Below are 20,405 nucleotides of genomic sequence, written 5' to 3'. Positions count from 1 at the left end.
CCCCCCCCCCCCCCGTTTGGTATAGCTACATCCGAACTTGTACTTCGGCTTCGCATAGCCACGGTTGCTTCCTGATGGGTGGACAGTCCACTAGCACCATACCATTGTAGGCTCCTGGTATGAATCTCAACTTTAATTTAGACGGGTTCTCCCTTAGCTTTTACCGTAAACAGGGAAGTGCCTACATTTAATTTTTTTTAAAAAAATTTTTAAATAGGTTCCACACCCTATGTGGGGCTTGAACTCACAACCCTGAGATTAAGAGTCGCCTGTTCTACCGACTGAGCCAGCCAGGCGCCTCCCCCCTACATTTAAATGAATAAGAGATAAAAATATGTAGAAGGGCTTCAGTTCTTTGATCAACTTCTGATAGTAGCTTACACTCTTAATAATATTCTCCATCACTGAGGAAAGCTTATTTTAATTTCTTTGGGGTGTATTTCACTCCTTCCCCCAGATTACACTCCTGCATCTCACCCGCAGATCAGGCGGCTGACTGAACTATACTTACTGGACTAGTAAATTGCCTGTTTTTACCAATTGCACTTTGGGTGAACTGCAGGATGTAGGATCAAGTAATCCTGACCTCTAGCTGGATGATTCAAAGTACACACACATTTCCAACAAAAACGTTTCTCATTTTCTTTACAGTAACTCCACGGACAGAAAATATAACAGCCCTTTCATATAGCAAGCCAGAATGGTAGAGTAGAAAAGCTGTGAGTCCGGGGGCCAGGCAGACCTGAGTTTGAATATCACTTCCACCTCCTGCCAGCTATGATCCTGAGAAAATTACTTCATCTTGCTGGGCTTCAGGATCCTCTTTTATAAAATGGATATAACCACATAGGGACTACATAGGGACAAAAGCAAGGCATCCCCAACTCGAAATTGCTTTCAGAATGAGATTAGGAAAAAATCGTGTTGTAATGGCTGTCAGGCCATCTATAGAAATGACACAAACTGAGCACAATTTGTAAATATTTGAAGAAATTTGAGACCTAATCCCAAATAATGTGATTAGGGTTTGGTCTCAAGAGAGCACATCTAAAGCTTTAAGAAATAAGCCTTTTATACAAAAACAAGTATGATCAAAGCAGAATAAAAAATATGAGATACAGTCTTTAAAAAAAACTAAAAAGAGAAATGTGTAGATCTAGATATAGTCGTAAAAGGTTTTCTTTATAAAAGGAAAGCCCCAAAGTTAATCTTTTGGTGAAGTACCTCTAATACTGTCCAGGGCTGAGTCCCTAACCCATGAATATAAACATTTGGTCCATGGGCAAGCAGAGCTCTAGAGTGCCATGAATATCATCTTTTCATAGCCATTTCCCTTTGCTCTGGGGTCCTATGCTCACCAAGAAACTTTCTATTTATTCTGTTCTACTTATATTCGCTTTCTCACATATTATTTTAACAGGCAGATGTGCTAAACAGCTAACATGAATGGTGTGGTCTGCTAGGCATTTCTATTTCTCCATGTAAATTAATAAATTGGTATTCCGGTTTATACATTGGATCCTTAGGAGTTTGCTTAATATGACTCAATCTTCCTTTGGTATACTCACAGAATTAAAATTCTGAAGCAAGATTTTTAAAAAATGACAAAAACCTAGAACTGCTGTGTGTGTGAGGCAACAACAGATCCTCAGGCCCAGCAACTTGTCTGGACAAGAATTCAGCAATGTGTTACCAAATATGTACAGCCTTTTACGGAAATAATCCTACTGCTGGGATTTAACTTTGGGAGATAATCACACAAGAAAAAAAGTAAGAATGTTCATTAAAGCATTGTTTATAGTGATTAAAAATTAGACATGTGGGTCATTCTTATCAGTCGTACACTAAGTAAATCAACTATGGCCTACACACTGTGTAGTAGGGGGTGTCTAGGTGGCACAGTTGGTTAAGCGTCCAACTCTTGATTTCAGCTCAGGTCATGATCTCAGGGTCATGGGATCAAGCCCCACCTGGGGCTCTGTGCTCAGCACTGAGTCTGCTTGAGACTCTTTCTCCCTCTCCCCTGCCCCTCCCGACCCTACCTCTCTCTAAAATAAAAATAAATCTTTAAAAAAAATTTTTAAATGGGGCACCTGGGTGGCTCAATCAGTGAAGTGTCTGCCTTCAACTCAGGGCATGATCTCAGGGTCCTGGGATCGAGCCTCATGTCAGGCTCCCTGCTCAGCCAGGAGTCTGCTCCTCCCTCTCCCTCTGCCTGCCTCTCTCTCTCAAACAATTAAATAAATTATTTTAAAACTTTTAAAAATAAATGTACTAAGTAGTAAGTAAAAAGAAGGATGTGACTCTATGTTTATTGACATAGAAAGATGTCCATGACATACACATGAAGTGAAAACAGCACATGTAATATCTCATTTGCATAAAATTGCATATTTTTGGTACCACATGCAGTGTGTCCCTTGTATACTCTATAGAACATTATAACCCATGAGTCCTACCATAATCTACAAACTGCCATGTATCATAATCATCTTCTGAAAATTCACAGTGCTTTTAACATAATGAGTACTCTTGATGTCATTGTTTTAACATTGTTTAATTTAGCATTATCCAAAGTAACCTCATCATAGAATCCCTTTTTCACATAACACTTTTGAAAATACAAAGCAAAAATAAATAAAACAGGGATTCCTGGCTGGCTCAGTCGTTAAGTGTCCGCCTTTGGCTCAACTCGTGATCCCAGGGTCCTGGGATTGAGCCCCGCATCGGGATCCCTGCTCAGCAGGAAGCCTGCTTCTCCCTCTCCCACTCCCCCTGCTGGTGTTCCCTCTCTGTGTCTCTCTCTGTCCAGTAAATAAATAAAATCTTTAAATAAATAAACAAACAAACATGAAGCAATGAGTTTCCAGAAAAACCTTTGGGAAACATGGGCATCAGAGAGCTGATAGGTTATTCACCAGAATGTTAATAGTCAGTGTGTATATCTACCTAGCTTCCCAAAATACATACCACTTCATAAAAACAGCTACTTACAAAAGAAAAATGAAAGCTGTAGAAACAATAATGAATGCCATATGTTGGGGACCTACTGTGTGTCATGCTAAGGTCTTTACATATTCTGAAAATGAGGATGAAATGACATAAGAAAAAAAAATCGAGCCTGAGATCGCATGACTTACCTAAGCTCACACCTCTAGTAAGTGGCCAAGCCTCAATTTGAACCACAGGTCAGTCTGAGCCTGATAAGGATGTTCTTTTTGGGGCGCCTGAGTGGCTCAGTTGGTTAAGCATCTGACTCTTGATTTGGGCTCAGGTCATGATCTCAGGGTCGTGGGATTGAGCCCCCACATCAGGCTCTGCACTCAGCTCGGGGTCTGCTTGAGACTCTTTCTCTCCCTCTGCCCCTGCCTCCCCTTTCTCTCTCTCAAATAAATAAAATGTCCTTTTTTTTTTTAAAAGGATGCTCTTTTCACTGCATGATACTCTCTCTCTTCCACAACATACTCTTCTTTTAAGGTCCTACTTGGGCAGCCTGCCAGCCTGCCAACCCCAGGCGACACCCCTCTGCTTTCCCACATACTTCATTCAAACCTCCACATAAAATAAGAGAAAGTAAGTTATCTGACACAGTACCTGAAATGTGGGAGATTTAATACAGAATTCCTTTCACGATTGTCCTCTGACTGGTTTTAATATAAAGAACTTACCTAATTTCCTGGGCTCTTAGCTGTGTTATAAAACTTAGATGATGAAAATTAAGGCTTTACTATTAATGAAGTATCTGGTATTTATATACTTGATTTGGAACAAAAGTAAAATGATGTCATGGAATACTTACTTCAAATCTCACGGAGTAAGTGTAGGTTACACTCAAATTCTCTGTATGTTCTCTGGCAATTTCCATAGGAGGTCCACTGCAAGTTAGGTGGTTTTCATCTGAATGCTTATAGCTAAGAAAAGAGAGGGGAAAGGAAGGGAAAGGAATTTTTATGCCAAACTGCCACTGTAAATTTCCAGTTCGTGGCTATACAGGCATGTAACAGTAGCAGACTGAAAAAATATGCCTTCCGTTATATTTCATATTTAAAACTATGACTTAAAATACTTTCGCTTCTAAATGTCCCTAACGCTCAAATGAGACTCAATATATTGCCCCAAAATGCAACACAGTTACCCCCGCTTTTCCGAAGCTCACTTTATGCCACTTCGCTTTAACAAAAGACCTACATTAGTACCTGCTTTCACGAACTAACTGAAAGAAAGGCGAAGACGATTTTCACTTTTACGAAAAATCAAAAAGAGGATTCAGCATCGCTTTGGCAGGGAGCCATCATAAAGGCAGCTCGCACCGCAGCAGCGGGAGTGGCACCACCCAGCCCCTGCCCCGGAAACTACACAGCATTTTCACACCAAGCCGCCAATGCTTTGATGTGTCTGTGAGCATCTGTGCTTTATCTCGGTTTACTTTGTAAGATGTGTCTTCGGGTATCAGCAAAGCCTAAGAGAGGTGATTTGGGGGGTCTGGGAAGGCTCACAAATTTTTCCATATAAATTAATGGCAATTGCTTCTACACTTTGGCATTTCAGCTTCCAAAAGCTTTCATAGGAACACTCTACTTTTGGATAGCAGGGGAAAACACGTACCTAAGAACCTTCTCATAGGGCACCTGGCTGGCTCAGTCAGCAGAGCGTGCAACTCTTGATCTCAGAGTTGTAAGCTCAAGCTCCATGTTGGATGTAGAGATGACTTAAAAATAAAATCTCAAAAAAAAAAAAGAACCTTCTCTTTGGCTGTGGATAGATTTCTTAAAGTCCTTCTATTAGCAAATGGCTTTATTTCTCATTTTTCATCTCATCCCTCTCCACTATATTAAACAACCTATCTTGTAATCTTAGCTATAGGCTTAGAAAACCAAATAGGTGAAACAAATCATATTTATGAGCAGACAGAGATCTGAGGGCCTACTGTGTGTGAAATGCCACGCTTAGTGATGAAAGGTAGCAAGGACATAATCTATGCAAACCTTTTGTATTTGAAAAAGATGATTATAAAAAATAGAAGATGGAAAGAAAACCTAAAGAAGTGTGAAACTAAACAGGGCTGTTGAAGCTAACAACTGCCTGGTCAGGAATAGAGACTGTAATTTTACTTGAAAAATAAAAGAGGAGTAAAGGGGAGAGAGAAAAATCGAGGGGCGCCTGGCTGGCTCAGTCGTTAAGCGTCTGCCTTTGGCCCAGGGCGTGATCCCAGGGTTCTGGGATTGAGCCCCGCATTGGGCTCCCTGCTCGGCTGGGAGCCTGCTTCTTCCTCACCCACTCCCCCTGCTTGTGTTCCCTCTCTCGTTGGCTGTCTCTCTCTCTCTGTCAAATAAGTAAATAAAATCTTAAAAAAAAAAAAAAGAAAGAAAAGAAAAAAGAAAAATCGAAAGGAGAAACAGTGGTGCTTCCCTTTTGAATTATTTACTCAACATACAACTTATCCCTTGGTTTCTGTGTAAGGGATAATACGCAATCATTATGGGATGGTTATTTCTACATGTACATGCACAATAAAACCACTCACTCACAATTGCAGGGGTTACTGGCGTGCCCCTCTTCCTATTCATTTTTGTAACCCTAGTTTCTGGCATATGATATGCCCATACTAAGTATTTGTAGGGTGAATTCTATTTAAAGCCAAAATGTATTTTAAAACAGCTATGAATTGGGGTACCTGGGTGGCTCAATAAGTTAAGTGTCTGACTCTTGATCTCGGCTCAGGTCTTGATCTCAGAGTCGTGAGTTCAAGCCCCAAGTTGGGCTCCACACTAGGTGTGGAACCTACTTTTTAAAAAAATTAAAAAATAAAAAATAGGGGCGCCTGGGTGGCTCAGTGGTTAAGCATCTGCCTTCGGCTCAGGTCTTGATCCCAGGGTCCTGGGACTGAGCTCTGCACCGGGCTCCCTGCTCAGCGGGAAGCCTGCTTCTTCCTCTCCCACTGCCCCTGCTTGTGTTCCCTCTCTCTCTGTCAAATAAATAAATAAAATCTTAAAAAAAAATAAAATTAAATAAAATTAAAAATTAAAAATAAAATAAAACAGCTATGAACTAAAGAAATGATCACTGTTAAGGCTACCAATAAAAACATCTATAGAAAAGCATTACATCACCAAATGATAACACATATCAAGGTTTACTATGTAAGTATGGGCCTTGAACCCAGCACAGGAAATACCTGCATTTCATATGAGAGAGCTCATGCAGCAAAAAGTATATTAAGTTCTCCAATCAATGTAAAAGCCCTATTTTAAACCACTGGCCTTACATACGGGTTGCATAAGGCCTTCTAGGCCATTTTCAAAACTTGGGCCTTGGCTCTAAGTGACATGGGAATTCACTGGAAGATTCTGAGCAGAGGATTGACATGAGCTGACATTTCAAAAGGAATGCTCTGCATGCTGTATTGAGAACAGACTGCTGGAAGACAAGGAGAGGGAGACCGGCGAGGGTGTTGCCATCAGTCAGGTGAGATGGAATGATGTCTTGGACCAGATGATAGCGGTGGAGGTGATGAGAAGGGGTGGATCCTGAATGTATTTTGGGAATAGAGTCCCATGGTCTGCCAAAGGATTGGGATAGATACGGGGTATGAGTGAAAAATGATAAAGAGGAGTCAAAGGTGCTGCCACGGTCTGGGGGCCTGAGCAATTGGAAGGATGTAGTTGCCATTTGCTGAGATGGAGAAGACAACAGGAAAAACAGGTTGGAGGGAAGATTACAAGTTCATGTTTGGTCATATTAAATCTCAAATGTCAGGGCGCCTGGGTGACTCAGTGGGTTAAGCATCTGACTTTGGCTCAGGTCATGATCTCAGGGTCTTAGGGTCCAGCCCTGGGAAGGGAGCCTGCTTCTCCCTCTCCCTCTGCCCCTCCCCCCACCACTTGTGTGCTCTCCTCTTTCTCAAATAAATATTTTTTTAAAAATTTCAAATGCCTATTAGATATCCACGTGGTCATGTCAAGTAGACAGCTAGATATACAAGTTTACAGATCTAAGAGTCATTGTAGGATCTAATGCCATGAGATAGGATAAGATTACCAATGTTTAAGTATATATAAAGAAGAAAAAAAGTTCAAAGACTCAGTCCTGAGGCCCTCCAATATGAAGATATCAGAGAAATGAAAAGACTGATAAGCAACCAGTGAGACAGGAGAAAATCAGTGAAGTATGGTAATCCAAAAGCCAAATGAAGCAAGTAATTTTAGGAAAAAGAAATGATCAACTATGGTAACCGTCAGGGAAATTAGCCGGGTACGGTCCCTAATAGAAAACGCAAGACTGTAGGCCTAGAATACCATTAGGCCTAACTCACTTCTTAGGACCTTGAGCAGACTGCCTAATTCTAACAAAATGATTTATAGCACTGTCCTTGTTCTCAAGTATAAATGACCTTTACAACGATTAGATAAAAGTTTTATTGCGTGCGTACATAAACTGTTACTAGGAGCCGTGCAGAATAAATATAAGTCTAAAAAATTATTTTCTTGGCTTTTTTACTCTGGGTCTGACAATATGAGATATAACCGTAAAGCATTAGGTTTGATTTTCATAAAGATGGGACTAACTTCCTGGATGATCACACTTTATACGTTTACTACCCAATGACTTCGAATACGAGCAGCCATCCTGAGTTAGACCTCACAGTCCATCCTCCCAACATTCTACTGCCAGATATCAGAAGTGACAAACACCAAAAAAAAAAAAAAAAAAAAAAAAAAGCATGGGTGATTGCCCTTGACAATGATTAGTACTTCCTGGCCTCTCCTGGTGGCTATGTTTATTCCCTGTTGTTCACAAATATGCCCTGATCCCTTTAATTCTTCTTGTATTTCCCACCTGCAACACCTTGTGACAATAAATAATCTTCAAAATTTCTACCATAGACATTAATTTCCAAAGACTATCCTTCCACTGAGATAAACCTGAGTTGGAAAGTACCAAAGTTCCTCACCATTTGGGGTCTGTTTAATGAAATCTATAGGCCCTTTTACCCAGAAAAATACATACCAATAAAAATTTCCAGAGTTTGATATATCAGGGACCATATTAAAAATTCCTAATTCATCCTCTCCTTTCACAGATGAGGAAATTAAGCCTATGACAGATCAAGTTAACCTACCCAGTGGTCAAAAGCTTGGCACAATACAGTCTCTAACTCTTCTTTCTCTTTGGAAATCATCTGTGCCAGACGGAACAACCTTGGCTGAAGTCAAATAGGGTGGTGGCCTTAAAAACAATGAAGTCTGATCCATTTCTACAAACTTTGGGTTGACTTACAAAATGGAACCGGGAGAGATGAGACTACAGTCCAAATTTCCTAAGTGCTTGTTCTGTTTCAGAAAACTATACCACGTGGACCTCCCTTAATATACTCCCAGAAGTTTCAAGGGATAACTTCCTTCCTCCATCTTAGTATTTCAGGTTTCATAATATTTTGCCCATAATGGACCATGATTTTATACATTGTGTGCTGTATTCCCTTCTCTGTCTTAGTTGAAAGTTCTAATTTATCCTATAGTTTCGGAGGATCTTAGTCGGAACATTCAAGGTCACCTGTCTCGTCTCTTCCATAGTGCTGATTGTCCTTTACAATTCATTAAGCACTTACTTACTAGGGACCAGCTGGATGCCTAACTATGAATTCTCTAACACCTGGGTCATCCAGGCTCTTTCTATAAACGTCCAGGGATAAAGTACTTGTTGGAGAACTCTAATCGTTAGTAGATTCTTCCTTATATTCAGCTGATATCTGCCTAACAGACTCCAGTAATAGACCTGCACTCTGAAGAAACACTAATCTAAATCTAAGCTCTTGGTCACATGGCAGCAAGAAGAGAGTTAGGATGTCCTCAATAAGTCTATTCCCTCCCAGATCTGTCGGTTCTTCCTCAACTTACATGGTATTCAAATGCTAATTATAGGTAGAAGGGAATAAATTGCCTGTTTGATTTTTTTCAAACTGTATATCTAAGGTTACCTTACACGTGTATCCTAAAAATGAAAGTTCTAGTTGAGAACTTCTACATTATGAATTAATTTTTAAATTAAGGGAGCTAATTAAAAAGATATTCTAGAATTACCTTTGGGGGTCAAGTCTAGCAGCAACCAATCTTGCAATACCCCAATTTCTTTCACTTTTCTTGTGATATGTAATAATAATATCAACGTGGTTGAAGAGGTAGAAAGTATTACTTTTGTTGAATTCAGGCTGCAAAAAGACACGGAAATTTTAAAGAAGTTTGAACTTTTCCCAGAAACTAAAAAATATAAAATCTGACCATGGAATTAAAAATGAGATCCACTATAATATTATTGGCTATGTTCCCTATGCTTTTCATCTTCATAACTTATTTATTTTATAACTGGCAGTTTGTACTTCTTAATCCCCCCTTCACCTATTTTCCCCATCCTCCATCCCCCTCCCCTCTGGCAACCACCAGTTCTCCCTCAGAACCCTCAGAAGGAACCAATGCTGCCTACACCTTGATCTTGGACTTCTAGCCTCCAGAACTATGAGACAATAAATTTGTTGGTTTTTTTTTTAAGATTTATTTATTTCAGAGAAAGAGAGAGAACATGGGGGGCAGAGGGAGAGAGAGAACCTCAAGCAGACTCCCCACTGAGCAGGGAGCCCAAAGTGGGGCTCGATCCCAGGACCCTGAGATTGTGACCTGAGCCAAAGTCAGACGCTTAACTGACTGAGCCACTCAAGCGCCTCAAACTTCTGTTGTTTTAAGCTACCCATTTTGTATTGCATTTTTAGCGCAGCCCCAGCAAATAAAGGGCTTTGCAATATAAGCGTTGAAATTAGACAGCATTTACTAGCTATATGACCACAGAGAAGTCATTTAACCTCTTTGAGCCTCAGATTCCTCTTTTTAAAACTGGGAACAATAGGGGCACCTTGCTAGCCCATTTGGTACAGCATGTAACTCCTGATCTCGGGGTCATGAGTTTGAGCCCCATGTTGGGTGTCGAGATTACTTATAAAAATATCTTTTTAACTAAAAAAAAAATGGGGACTATAATAGGATTGCTCATAGAATGGTTGAGGATGAAATAGAATAATGTATGTAAAGTATTTAGTGCAGTGCTTGGCATAGGAAGCCTTCAATAAATATTAGCTATTACATTGCCCAGGCCCTTCAATCTTCAGAAAATGAATCCAACTGAATCTTGTCAATTACCATATTGAGTAATCTACAGCATGCAGGATGCCTAGATTAAGAATTACGGCTCTGCAAATCCTAGAATTGAGGGTGATGGTCCCGGAGGAATTTTAGAGATCCTTTAGTACAATGATAATAGAGAAGAGGGGAAGAGTGATCTTACGGGGGACTATCACAGTCAGCTTGCAGTGGAGAGTAAATACTGCTCGCTGCAGGGCTGTCCATAATTGCAAAGGACTAGAAACCACCAAGACTGTCTATCAACACAGTTAAATGAAATATGGTGTAACCATATAGAGAAATAAAACGTAGCTAGCAGATTTGCATGTCCTAGTACGGAGTATACCATGTGCTGGTATTGGGCGTCCATGATATATACCAATAGAAGCAGCCCAGCGTTGTGGTTAAGGACGTGCTCTCCATAGTCAAACTGTCTAGGTTGGAAGCTAAGGTATGGCATATACTAGCCTGTGTGACCAAGTCGCTTAGCCTCTCAGTGTCTCAGTTTCCACGCCTATGATGTAGAGATCATAACAGCACTTCTCTTCACGGGTGCTGTGAGGATTAAACCAACCCATGAAAAGCAGCTCAACCAGTCTTGGGCATAAAGTACCCAATATGAGAGGTAAAGTGGTAACAAGGCCCTGAAGGATCTGTATCCTACTTGTCTCTCCAGACTCATCTGCCGCCACAGCCTCTACTGGTAACCAGCTAAATGACTACAAAGAATTCTTTATTCTGTGCTCTCATAGCACTCAGCTCAGATCTCAGCCACTCACGGACCACATCAAATTGTAGTCAGTGTATTTCCATGTTTACAACCCCTAGTCAGTTGTGTTCCCCAGTAGATCACAAGGCTAGGAACTTAGCTTCATTCATTCATTTATTCATTCATTCATTCATTCAGCAAATATTTTTGAACATCTATTATGTGCCAGGCACTTCTTCTTAACTATGCCCTAAGAGCTAACATCCTACAGGAGCTGAAATAATACAAGAGGTAGTTTCGTACGTTGCAGAGAGAACAGAATTTGAACCAAAAAACATTGGGATGGGGCGCCTGGGTGGCTCAGCTGGTGAAACATCTGCCTTTGGCTCGGGTCATGATCCTGGAGTCCTGGAATCGAGTTCCACAGGGAGCCTGCTTCTCCCTCTGCCTCTGTCTCTCATGAATAAATAAATAAAATCTTTAAAAAAAAACCACTGGGATGCACTTCAGATTTTGCCACATATAATCTTTTGTACATCAGTCTTTCTTGGCCTTAGTTTACTTAAAATGGGGATACCATCACTTACTGCATAGAATTGTTAAGTGGATGAAGTGAGAAATTACAGAGAAAGAACCGGCATGGCACCTGGCACAGAATAAGGAGATCATTAAATGTTAGTTTCCTTCCCACTAGATGTTAAAATTGTGCTTGAAAACTTCAACTAGATTTCCAATTCCAATCCAATTTGGGCTAAATCTCCAGCTGAAAACTACAAATGGTAAATATAACAAATACCTTCATAAAAGCAACACGAACATAGAATGTACAACACCAAAAGTAAACCCTAATGGAAACTACAGACATTGGGTGTCAATGTAGGTTCATCAGTTGTATAAAATGTACCACTCTGGGGCGCCTGGCTGGCTCAGTTGGTACAGCACGTGACTCTCAATCTTGGGGTTGTAAGTTCAAGCCCCATGTTGGGTGTAGAGAGGACTTAAAAATAAAATCTTTTTAGGGGCTCCTGGGTGATTCAGTCATTTGTCTGACTCTTGGTTTTGGCTCACCCCATCAGAAGTGGATTTAAAAGTAACTACAATTACTATACTTTAAAGAAGTAAAATACAAGCATGACAGCATGTGCATGAAATAGAAAAATATAAAATAGTGACTTAGCAAATTTGTTTTCTTTTTTTTTCAAGTTTTATTTGAAGTCTAGTTAGTTAACACACAGGGCAATATTGGTTTCAGGAGTAGAATCTAGTGATTCATCTCTTACGTACAACACCCAATGCTCATCACAAAACATGCCCTCAATGCCTATGTTTATAAAAGAAGAAACAAGGGCACCTGGGTGGCTCAGCGGGTTAAGCGTCTGCCTTCAGCTCAGGTCATGATCTCAGGGTCCTGGGATCGAGCCCCACATTGGACTCCCTGCTGAGCCCTGAGAAGCCCTGCTTCTCCCTCTCCCTCTGGCTCCACTCCCCCTGCTTGTGCTCTCTCTCTCCGTCAAATAAATGAATAAAATCTTTTTAAAAAAATAAGAGAAGAAACAAGTGAAGAAGAAAATTTACAGACTAGGAGATAGGCCAGAACACAGCACAGAAAAAAAAAAAAGGAAAATACAGAAGGGAGGTTAAGAGGCATGGAAGAGAAAATAAAAACATTTAACACAGCTTTAATTGGAGTCTGAAAAGGAAATAAGAAAGTATCTGACAATGGCTGAAAATTCCAGAACTGGTAAGAGGCACCAATACAAGAAACTCCAAAAATTACAAAGAAGATTAGAAACAAAGCAAAACAAAAATCTATAACTACACACATAATCATGAAGTTGCATGAGACCCTCTAAAGAAAGAGGTGAAATCTAAAGATTTCATTTCATAGAATCTAAAATGCCACCAATTCTAAAACATTATTTGAGGGGCACCTGGGTGGCACAGTCAGTTAAACATCTGACTCTTGGTTTCAGCTTGGATCGTGGGATCGAGCCTCGTGTTGGGGGCTCCATGCTCAGCGTAGAATCTGCTTGGAGCTCTCTCCTTCTGCCCCTCCCCCCCCCACATTCTCTCTCTCTCTCTCTCTATCTCTCTCAAATAAATGTTTTTTAAAAACATGATTTTATGTGCGGCTAAGAAAAAACATTGTCAATTAAACTTTGACAAGCCATCATCTGAAAGGGACATATCCTGATTTCATAAATGTTAAAGCATGGGAAAATATGAGTTTTAGAATCAATAAAATGTGGAATATAAAAATAATAAAGCATAAAATAACAGAAGTGAGACCAAATGTCATATCAGTAATTGTAAATGGGCTTAACTCACCTATTAAGAGGAAAAGGGCTTTCAGAAGATAGCACAAATTCAAATTCAACAATTTGTTGTATACAAATTCAACAATATGTTGTATAAAGAGATACATCTAAAACAAAGAGGTTCTGAAAAGTTAAGAAGGGACAGGCAAAGTTACACCAAGGGAATGTAGGCAAAAAAAAAAAAAGCAAAGGAGTTGGACTTCCTCCTCCTGACACGATAATAATGCAAGACCAGATGTATCCTTTCACTTTAAATAACCAAAAAAATGGGAAAAATATATGAAGACAACATTTTTTAGACCTCAGACAACAAAGCACTTTAAGAGACTGATCACTGGGGCACCTGGGTAACTCTTGATTTCTGCTCACGTCATGATCTCGGGGTCCCGGGATCGAGCCCCAAATTGGGCTCCGTACTCAGTGGGGAGTCTGCTTGGGATTCTCTCTCCCTTTCCCTCTGCCCCTCCTCTCTCTCTTTCTGCTCTCTCTCTCAAATGAATAAATAAATCTTTTTTTTAAAAAAAGAGACTGATCACCAGGAGAAAGGCAACAAATAAGGTGAGCTCTGCTATTGCTGCAAGCTTACTTCCCAGGGAGAATTTCCAGGCTGTGGTGCAAGGAAAGGGTACCCAAGCAGAGCCCTGCAGTCTCCCGGAATTGAGGAGACCAAGTTCACAGTCCAGGGATGGCCAGGGGCTAGATGGTGTGGGGCAGAATACCAGAGAGAAGAGAGCCACACCGAGACTTCCGGAGCTATGCAGAAGACTGTCATCATGGTACTCATCGGTATATGCGCACGAAGTGTGTCACTCATTGACTTCTTGCCTCTCATCTCCAAATTCATTCCTTTTGGCCTCTATGAAAATTATCTAGGCCCTTTAAAAATTTTTCCTTTGCGGGTGCCTGGGTGGCTCCGCTGGCTTAGGTCATGATCTCAGGGTCCTGGGATCAAGTCCTGCATCAGGCTCCCTGCTCAGTGGGGAGTCTGCTTCTCCCTCTCTCTCTGCCTGCTGCTCCCCCTGCTTGGGCACTCTCTCTCTCTCAAATAAATAAATAAAATCTTTTTTTTAAAATTGTTTTCCTTTGCAAGAAGGCATTGAATGAAGTGTAGCCAGTAGAGGGCGCCAGACAGACATTACCAGGGAGAAGAGTTTTGTTTTTCTGGTTGAGGGGAGCTCACTCCACACGCCCCTGTTTCTCTAGTGGACACAACCTCCGAAGAATTAACAGATCCGTGTGTCACAACAAAAAGAGAGACAAAAAGACATTAGGGTCGGGGAGGGAGAGAGGGACGAATAGGCAGAAGGCGGAACACGAAGATTTGTAGGGCAGTATGACTACTCAGTATAATACCATAGCTGTAGGTACATGTCATTATATATTTGTCCAAACCCATAAAATGTACAACCCCGGGAGTGAACCCTACTAAAAACTATGCTCTCTGGGTGATAATGGCGTATGAATGTAGGTTTATCAGTTGTAAGAAATGTACCACACTCTGGTGAGTGATGTTGATCATGAGGGACGCTATGCACGTGTGGGCGCAAGGCGTCAGTGGGAAATCTCTGTACCTGCCTCTCAACTTTTCTTTGAACCTAAAACGGATCTAAGTAATAAATCTGTTTTGGGGAAGCCTGGGTGGAACAGTCGGTTAAGTGTCCGACTCTTGGTTTCGGCTCATGGTCTTAGGATCGAGCCCAGCGTCACGCTCCACACTCAGCAGAGTCAGCTTGTTCCCCCCCCCCATGCCCCTTCTTCTCTCTTTCTCAAATAAATACATAAAATCTTAAAAACAAAAATAATAATAAATCCATCTGTTAAAAAGGAGACATCATTTGCCTCTTGATAAAAGAACACACCACTACCTTATCTTGCCAAAGAGATCAAACCTGAATCTGATCAAGCCACTGGATCCGTCTGCCGGTTTTGCAAGAAACGAAAGAGAACATGCAGCACCGTTTGGATGAATGATACAGGGACAGACAAATGGATAGACATGTGATAAATCAAATATTTTAAAATGCTCATTGGGGGCACCTGGCTGGCTCAGTTGGAAGAGCATGCAACTCTTGATCTTGGGGTCATGAATTTGAGCCCCATGTTGGGTGTACAGATTACTTAAATAAATAGAACTCTAAAAAAATTAAAATGCTCACGGTAGTATCTAGGTGCTGGGTATAGGAGTGTTCACTATATAATGAATTAAGCTTTTCTATGGGTTTGAAATTGCTCATAATAAAAGATTTTTAAAAAGATATATAGGGGTGCCTGTGTGGTCGGTTGGTGAAGCGTCTGCCTTCAGCTCAGGTCATAATCCCAGGGTCCTGGGATGGAGCCCCATGTCAGGCTCCCTGCTCAGCAAGGAATCTGCTTCTCCCTCTCCCTCTGCCCCTTCCCGTGTTCCTGCGTGCTCTCTCTCAAATAAATAAAATCTTAAGAAAAGAAGAAAACAGCTATTAAAAACAAAAAATAAATGTTCACTGCAGCATTAAATAACAAAAATTTTAAACACCTAATTATGATGAAGTGGATAAAAAATTATGTTCCAGGGGCTGGCTCAGTTGGAAGAGACTCTGACTCTTGATCTCAGGGTCATGAGTTTGAGCCCCACACTGGGTGTAGAGATGACTCAAGTAAATAAAAACTTTAAAAAACAATCTTTACAAAAAAGGGGGGAAAATGGGGCTCCTAGCTGCCTCAGTTGGTAGAGCATAATGACTTTTGATCTCAGGGTTGCAAGTTCGAGCCCCACATTGGGTGTAGAGATTACTTAAAAATAAAAAGCTTTAAAAAAAATTTAGGGGCACCTGGCTGGCTCAGTCAGAAGCACATGTGACTCTTGATCTCAGGGTCCTGAGTTCAAGCCCCAAGGTAGGTGTAGAGATTACTGAAACTAAATAAACTCAAAAAAATTTAATAATATAGGTGCCTCAGATTTGACAAAAATCACCAAGATGGTGCATCAATGACTGAAATTTAAGCACTGCCTTTTCTCTGGAAAGAAACAGTTAAGAATACCATCAGTTAGACAAGCAAGCCAGAAACTAGGCAGTCACCCTATACTCTTCTTTCCCCTTTGTCCCCAACGCTGACCCATGTCAAGTCACCACACAGAAAACAGACTGAAAGCAGTGCTGCCCTGGCTGAGCTCTTTCATGGCCATTCAGCCTCTAAGTCATCCTCCATGGCAGCCCTAAGACACTCCTGTTAGTCTAGGGCCCAGTAGGAGACTGACTGAGAACCACAAGGCAGAACGGTGTGATTGGGACTACCAAGCTAAAAAGATCTGAGTTGGAGTCCTACTTCAACCACTTAACTAGCTGCATGCCTCTAGTCATGTCACAACCTCTCGGAGACAGAGTTTCATCACCTGTAAAACGGCAGCAGGAGATCCTAGCAACAGGGCTAGTCTAAGGATGAAATTAATCACTGTATAAAGTAATATACCATTGCTCCCGGCACATAAGAGTCATTCAATACGATTTTTCTTACCATTGCACACAGGACCTCCCTCCATGACCTGGCTTCTGCCTACCCCCATTTTTGCTTCATCTCTAGCTGTACCTCCCAAACCCCAAAACTTATGCCCACAGATATGCTCGACTCCTCACAGTCCCCCAATCATAGCATCCTGTTTCAAACTTCCAAGCTCTCGATCACACTGATCTCTCTACTAGAAATGCTCACCCACCCATTTATTTCACAAATACTTTTTCATTCCCTCCATTATATCCTCCTTGTCCCTTAATCTCGTATCATAGGACATTTTAGTGTATTGATTTCTCTATAGGGCTATCTCCTTACTCGGGACTGTGAACTTCCAGAGGACAGAGACCATATCTACTTGAGTTTGTATTCCCAACACCAAGCCCAAAACCTAGGAGATGGTAGGTGTCCCATTAATGTTTGCTAAGTGACTATAATAGAAAACAAATTATAAGCAACTTATATTTCTGTAGTAAGTTCTCAACACTTACGCGGATAGCACAAGCATCTTTTGCTATGCCGTTTTTGGTAATAAAACATCCTATCGGAAATCCTGGTGTGCAGTACTTTCCATCCTCGATAATGTGACACCATATTACTGGCATATTATCAATAATCCTAAATATAAATATTTAAAAATTAAAAGATTTAAAAATAAAAACAAGCATTTCACACCAAGCAATACCAACATCATCTTGCATATATTTAAGTTCAAATTTTTAATCGAAGTCACAAAAATAGTATACAATGTCAAGTATCTGTAAAAATTACTTTTTTAAAAAACTACTTCTGAAAGGACTTAAAAAATTGAGTCATGTTATCTCAGTGTTGTCTCAAACCTACCAATGATGTTGATAATTTAGTTGTATTCCTTTCTTCAAAAAAGCCAGCTTTCTCTTGTGGTCATCATTTTCACTATCGTAGGATTTTACACAAACTTTTTTACATGTTTCTGTTTTGTTGAAAGAAAACTGTTAAGAAAGAATTAAAATAGTAAGAGATTTGACTAAATCTTATAAAACGAGTGTCACAAAATAAGCACTTTACCTTACAGATAAGACATTTCCTCAGAGACTGCCATCTTCCTCAACATCATCTCCTTTGAGTTTCAATTCATACCTGAAATGATTACACTACACACACAGACACACACGCATGCACGGACGCACAATCACACACAATATGCTTTCACCAGTAAGCAGAAGAATTTGCCTTCTTCGGTAACATACAAGGTGGGATATAATGTCCACTGTAGCTTCCTAAAAACCATCCTGATATAGAACCCTTCACTTAAAAGTGGTAACAAAATTGACTGTAGTCACACAATGCTCCGAATATACTTAAAAAAAAAAAAAAAACCATTAAATCGGATACTTCAAGGGGCGCCTGGCTGGCTCAGTCAATACAGCATGTAACTCGATCTCCGGGCTGTGAGTTCAAGCCCCACCTTGGATGTAGAGCGTACTTAAAAAAATTGGACACTTTAAGTGGGTGAATTATTTGGTATGTGAATATCTCTCAATAAAGCTGTTAACAAAAAAGTGATAATAAAATATTTGACACTTTTAATATGAAACCTCTTATTTACAAAGTCTAGCTATCAGGGATTATCAAGGTAAAGTACCAGTGTTACTAACCAGGAAATAATGAGCAAAAATAAACTATGAAAAAGAGTTCTAGTTACCGCCTCATATCCTGAAATCATACAAATATTAACCAAAAAGTTCCCTATTGGCAGCTGAGAAGAACACTGTCGGCTTGCTTTCTTTTCTTTCTTTTTCTTTCTTTCTTTCTTTCTTTCTTTCTTTCTTTCTTTCTAATACTGCCATGTTCTTCAATTCCAAGGGACAGCATTTCTTGAAAAAGTTCACTTTTCTGTTAGGACAGTGGTACTCCACAGAGATATTTTGTGCAACTCTAATCATCGAAAAGCTAATCCCGACACACAGCCCAGAGAAATAGATCAACAGAAAGCCCAGAATAGATCTGTACAACTCTGTCCATGTGATTTTTGACAAAGGTGCAAAAGCAACTCAGTGGAGGAAAGACAGTCTTTTCAACAGATTGTGCTGAAGCAACTGGACATCCACAGGCCAAAAAAAAAAAAAAAAAAAAACCCGAAAAGCAAAAACAAAAAAATCCTGTAATTTCAATCCAAACGTCAGACCTTATACAAAAGAACTCAAAAGCGACCACGGACTTAAATATATAAAGTAATTATATACGTTTTAGAAGAAACCCTAAAAGAAAATCTTCAAGACCTAAGGGCTATGTCATGTCTCCTTAGACTTGACACCAAAAACATAATCCATAAAAAGGAAATTTGATTATTGGACCCCCTAAAAACTATTTGCTCTGTGAAAGACTCTGTTAAGAAGATGAAAACACGGGGGCGCCTGGCTTGCTCAGTTGGTAGAGCACGCTACTCTCGATCTCGGAGTCATGAGTTTGAGCCCCACATTGGGTATAGAGATTATTTAAAAATAAACCCTTTAAGAAAAAGATGATGAAAACAAAAGCTATAGACTGGAAAAAAAAAACTGTTTGCAAACTACTGTTGCAACAAAGGAATCACACCTAGAATATATAAGGAATTCTGAAAACTCAATAGTAGAGGAATAAACAATCCAAATAGAAAATGGGTAAAAGAGCAGACAGGGGCGCCTGGGTGGCTCAGTCTGTGAAGTGTCTGCCTTCGGCTCAGGTCATGATCCCAAGGTCGTGGAATGGAACCCCGCATCGGGCTCCCTGCTCAGGGGGAAGTCTGCTTCTCCCTCTCCTGCTGCTCACTCTCTCTCTGTGTCAAATAAATGAGTAAAAATCTTTTTTAAAAAGTTTTAAAAGAAGCTAATGCCCGATGTTTTCACAAGTGTATACATAAATTGAAATTGAGCAAACTACATGCTTTTTAAAAAAGTTTTATTTAGGGGCACCTGGGTGGCACAGCGGTTAAGCGTCTGCCTTCGGCTCAGGGCGTGATCCCGGCGTTCTGGGATCGAGCCCCACATCGGGCTCCTCTGCTATGAGCCTGCTTCTTCCTCTCCCACCCCCCCTGCTTGTGTTCCCTCTCTCGCTGGCTGTCTCTATCCTGTCGAATAAATAAATAAAATCTTTAAAAAAAAAGTTTTATTTAAGTGATCTCTACACCCCATGTGGGACTCAAACTCACGACCCTGAGACCAAGAGTTGCATGCTCTTCCAACTGAGCCAGCCAGCAGCCCCCAAACTATACACTTCTCAAGATGTGCAGTTCATTGTACTTCAAGCAGACTTCAATGAACTTGGAAAAAAGAAGGAAAAAAGTTAATGCCTTCATAATCGTAACTGCTTATGAAAACATCCTTACTTACCATTATCTATCAAGATATTGAAGGCGAAATCAATAGACAATGACAGTCGAATGACATCTGCTTATACCACCCTACCCGAAATACGCAGGGACAATAAAGTAAACTTTTTTTTCTTTACAAAGCAAAAATAAAATTTGAAAGGCAAACTCTGTGTGTGTAACTACTACGTACTACAGATAGCTCAAGAAGCACATACTCATGCATTCTTCTGGCAACACCACATCCTATCTCCTTTCCTTTTGCTCTCCGGCCTTTTAAAACAGACTCTTTGCTGTAAGTAGCCAATTTCGAAAAGATTCCATTTAAAATAATAGTAAATAAGGGGCGCCTGGGTGGCACAGCGGTTAAGCGTCTGCCTTCGGCTCAGGGCGTG

At 40.5% G+C, this 20,405-nt stretch overlaps 1 protein-coding gene across 1 annotated transcript in view; it reads right to left on the bottom strand.

Annotated features, from left to right (window-relative positions):
* The window catches only part of LOC103672843 (transmembrane 9 superfamily member 2-like), a 73,379-nt gene that overhangs the window by 41,900 nt on the left and 11,074 nt on the right, over positions 1–20,405 (bottom strand). The window contains exons 4-7 of the mRNA XM_040627818.1: positions 17,526–17,653; positions 17,174–17,300; positions 9,081–9,208; positions 3,800–3,911 (exon numbers count right to left, since the gene is read on the bottom strand). Of these exons, the coding sequence (XP_040483752.1) occupies positions 3,800–3,911; positions 9,081–9,208; positions 17,174–17,300; positions 17,526–17,653 (495 nt within the window). The remainder of the gene's footprint in view (positions 1–3,799; positions 3,912–9,080; positions 9,209–17,173; positions 17,301–17,525; positions 17,654–20,405) is intronic.

The sequence above is a fragment of the Ursus maritimus genome (genome assembly GCF_017311325.1).
Source record: "Ursus maritimus isolate PB19 chromosome X unlocalized genomic scaffold, ASM1731132v1 scaffold_X1, whole genome shotgun sequence".
In the NCBI taxonomy this organism is placed as follows: domain Eukaryota; kingdom Metazoa; phylum Chordata; class Mammalia; order Carnivora; family Ursidae; genus Ursus; species Ursus maritimus.
The sequence above is the reverse complement of the archived record's forward strand: the minus strand, read 5'-3'. Positions and strand labels throughout refer to the sequence as shown.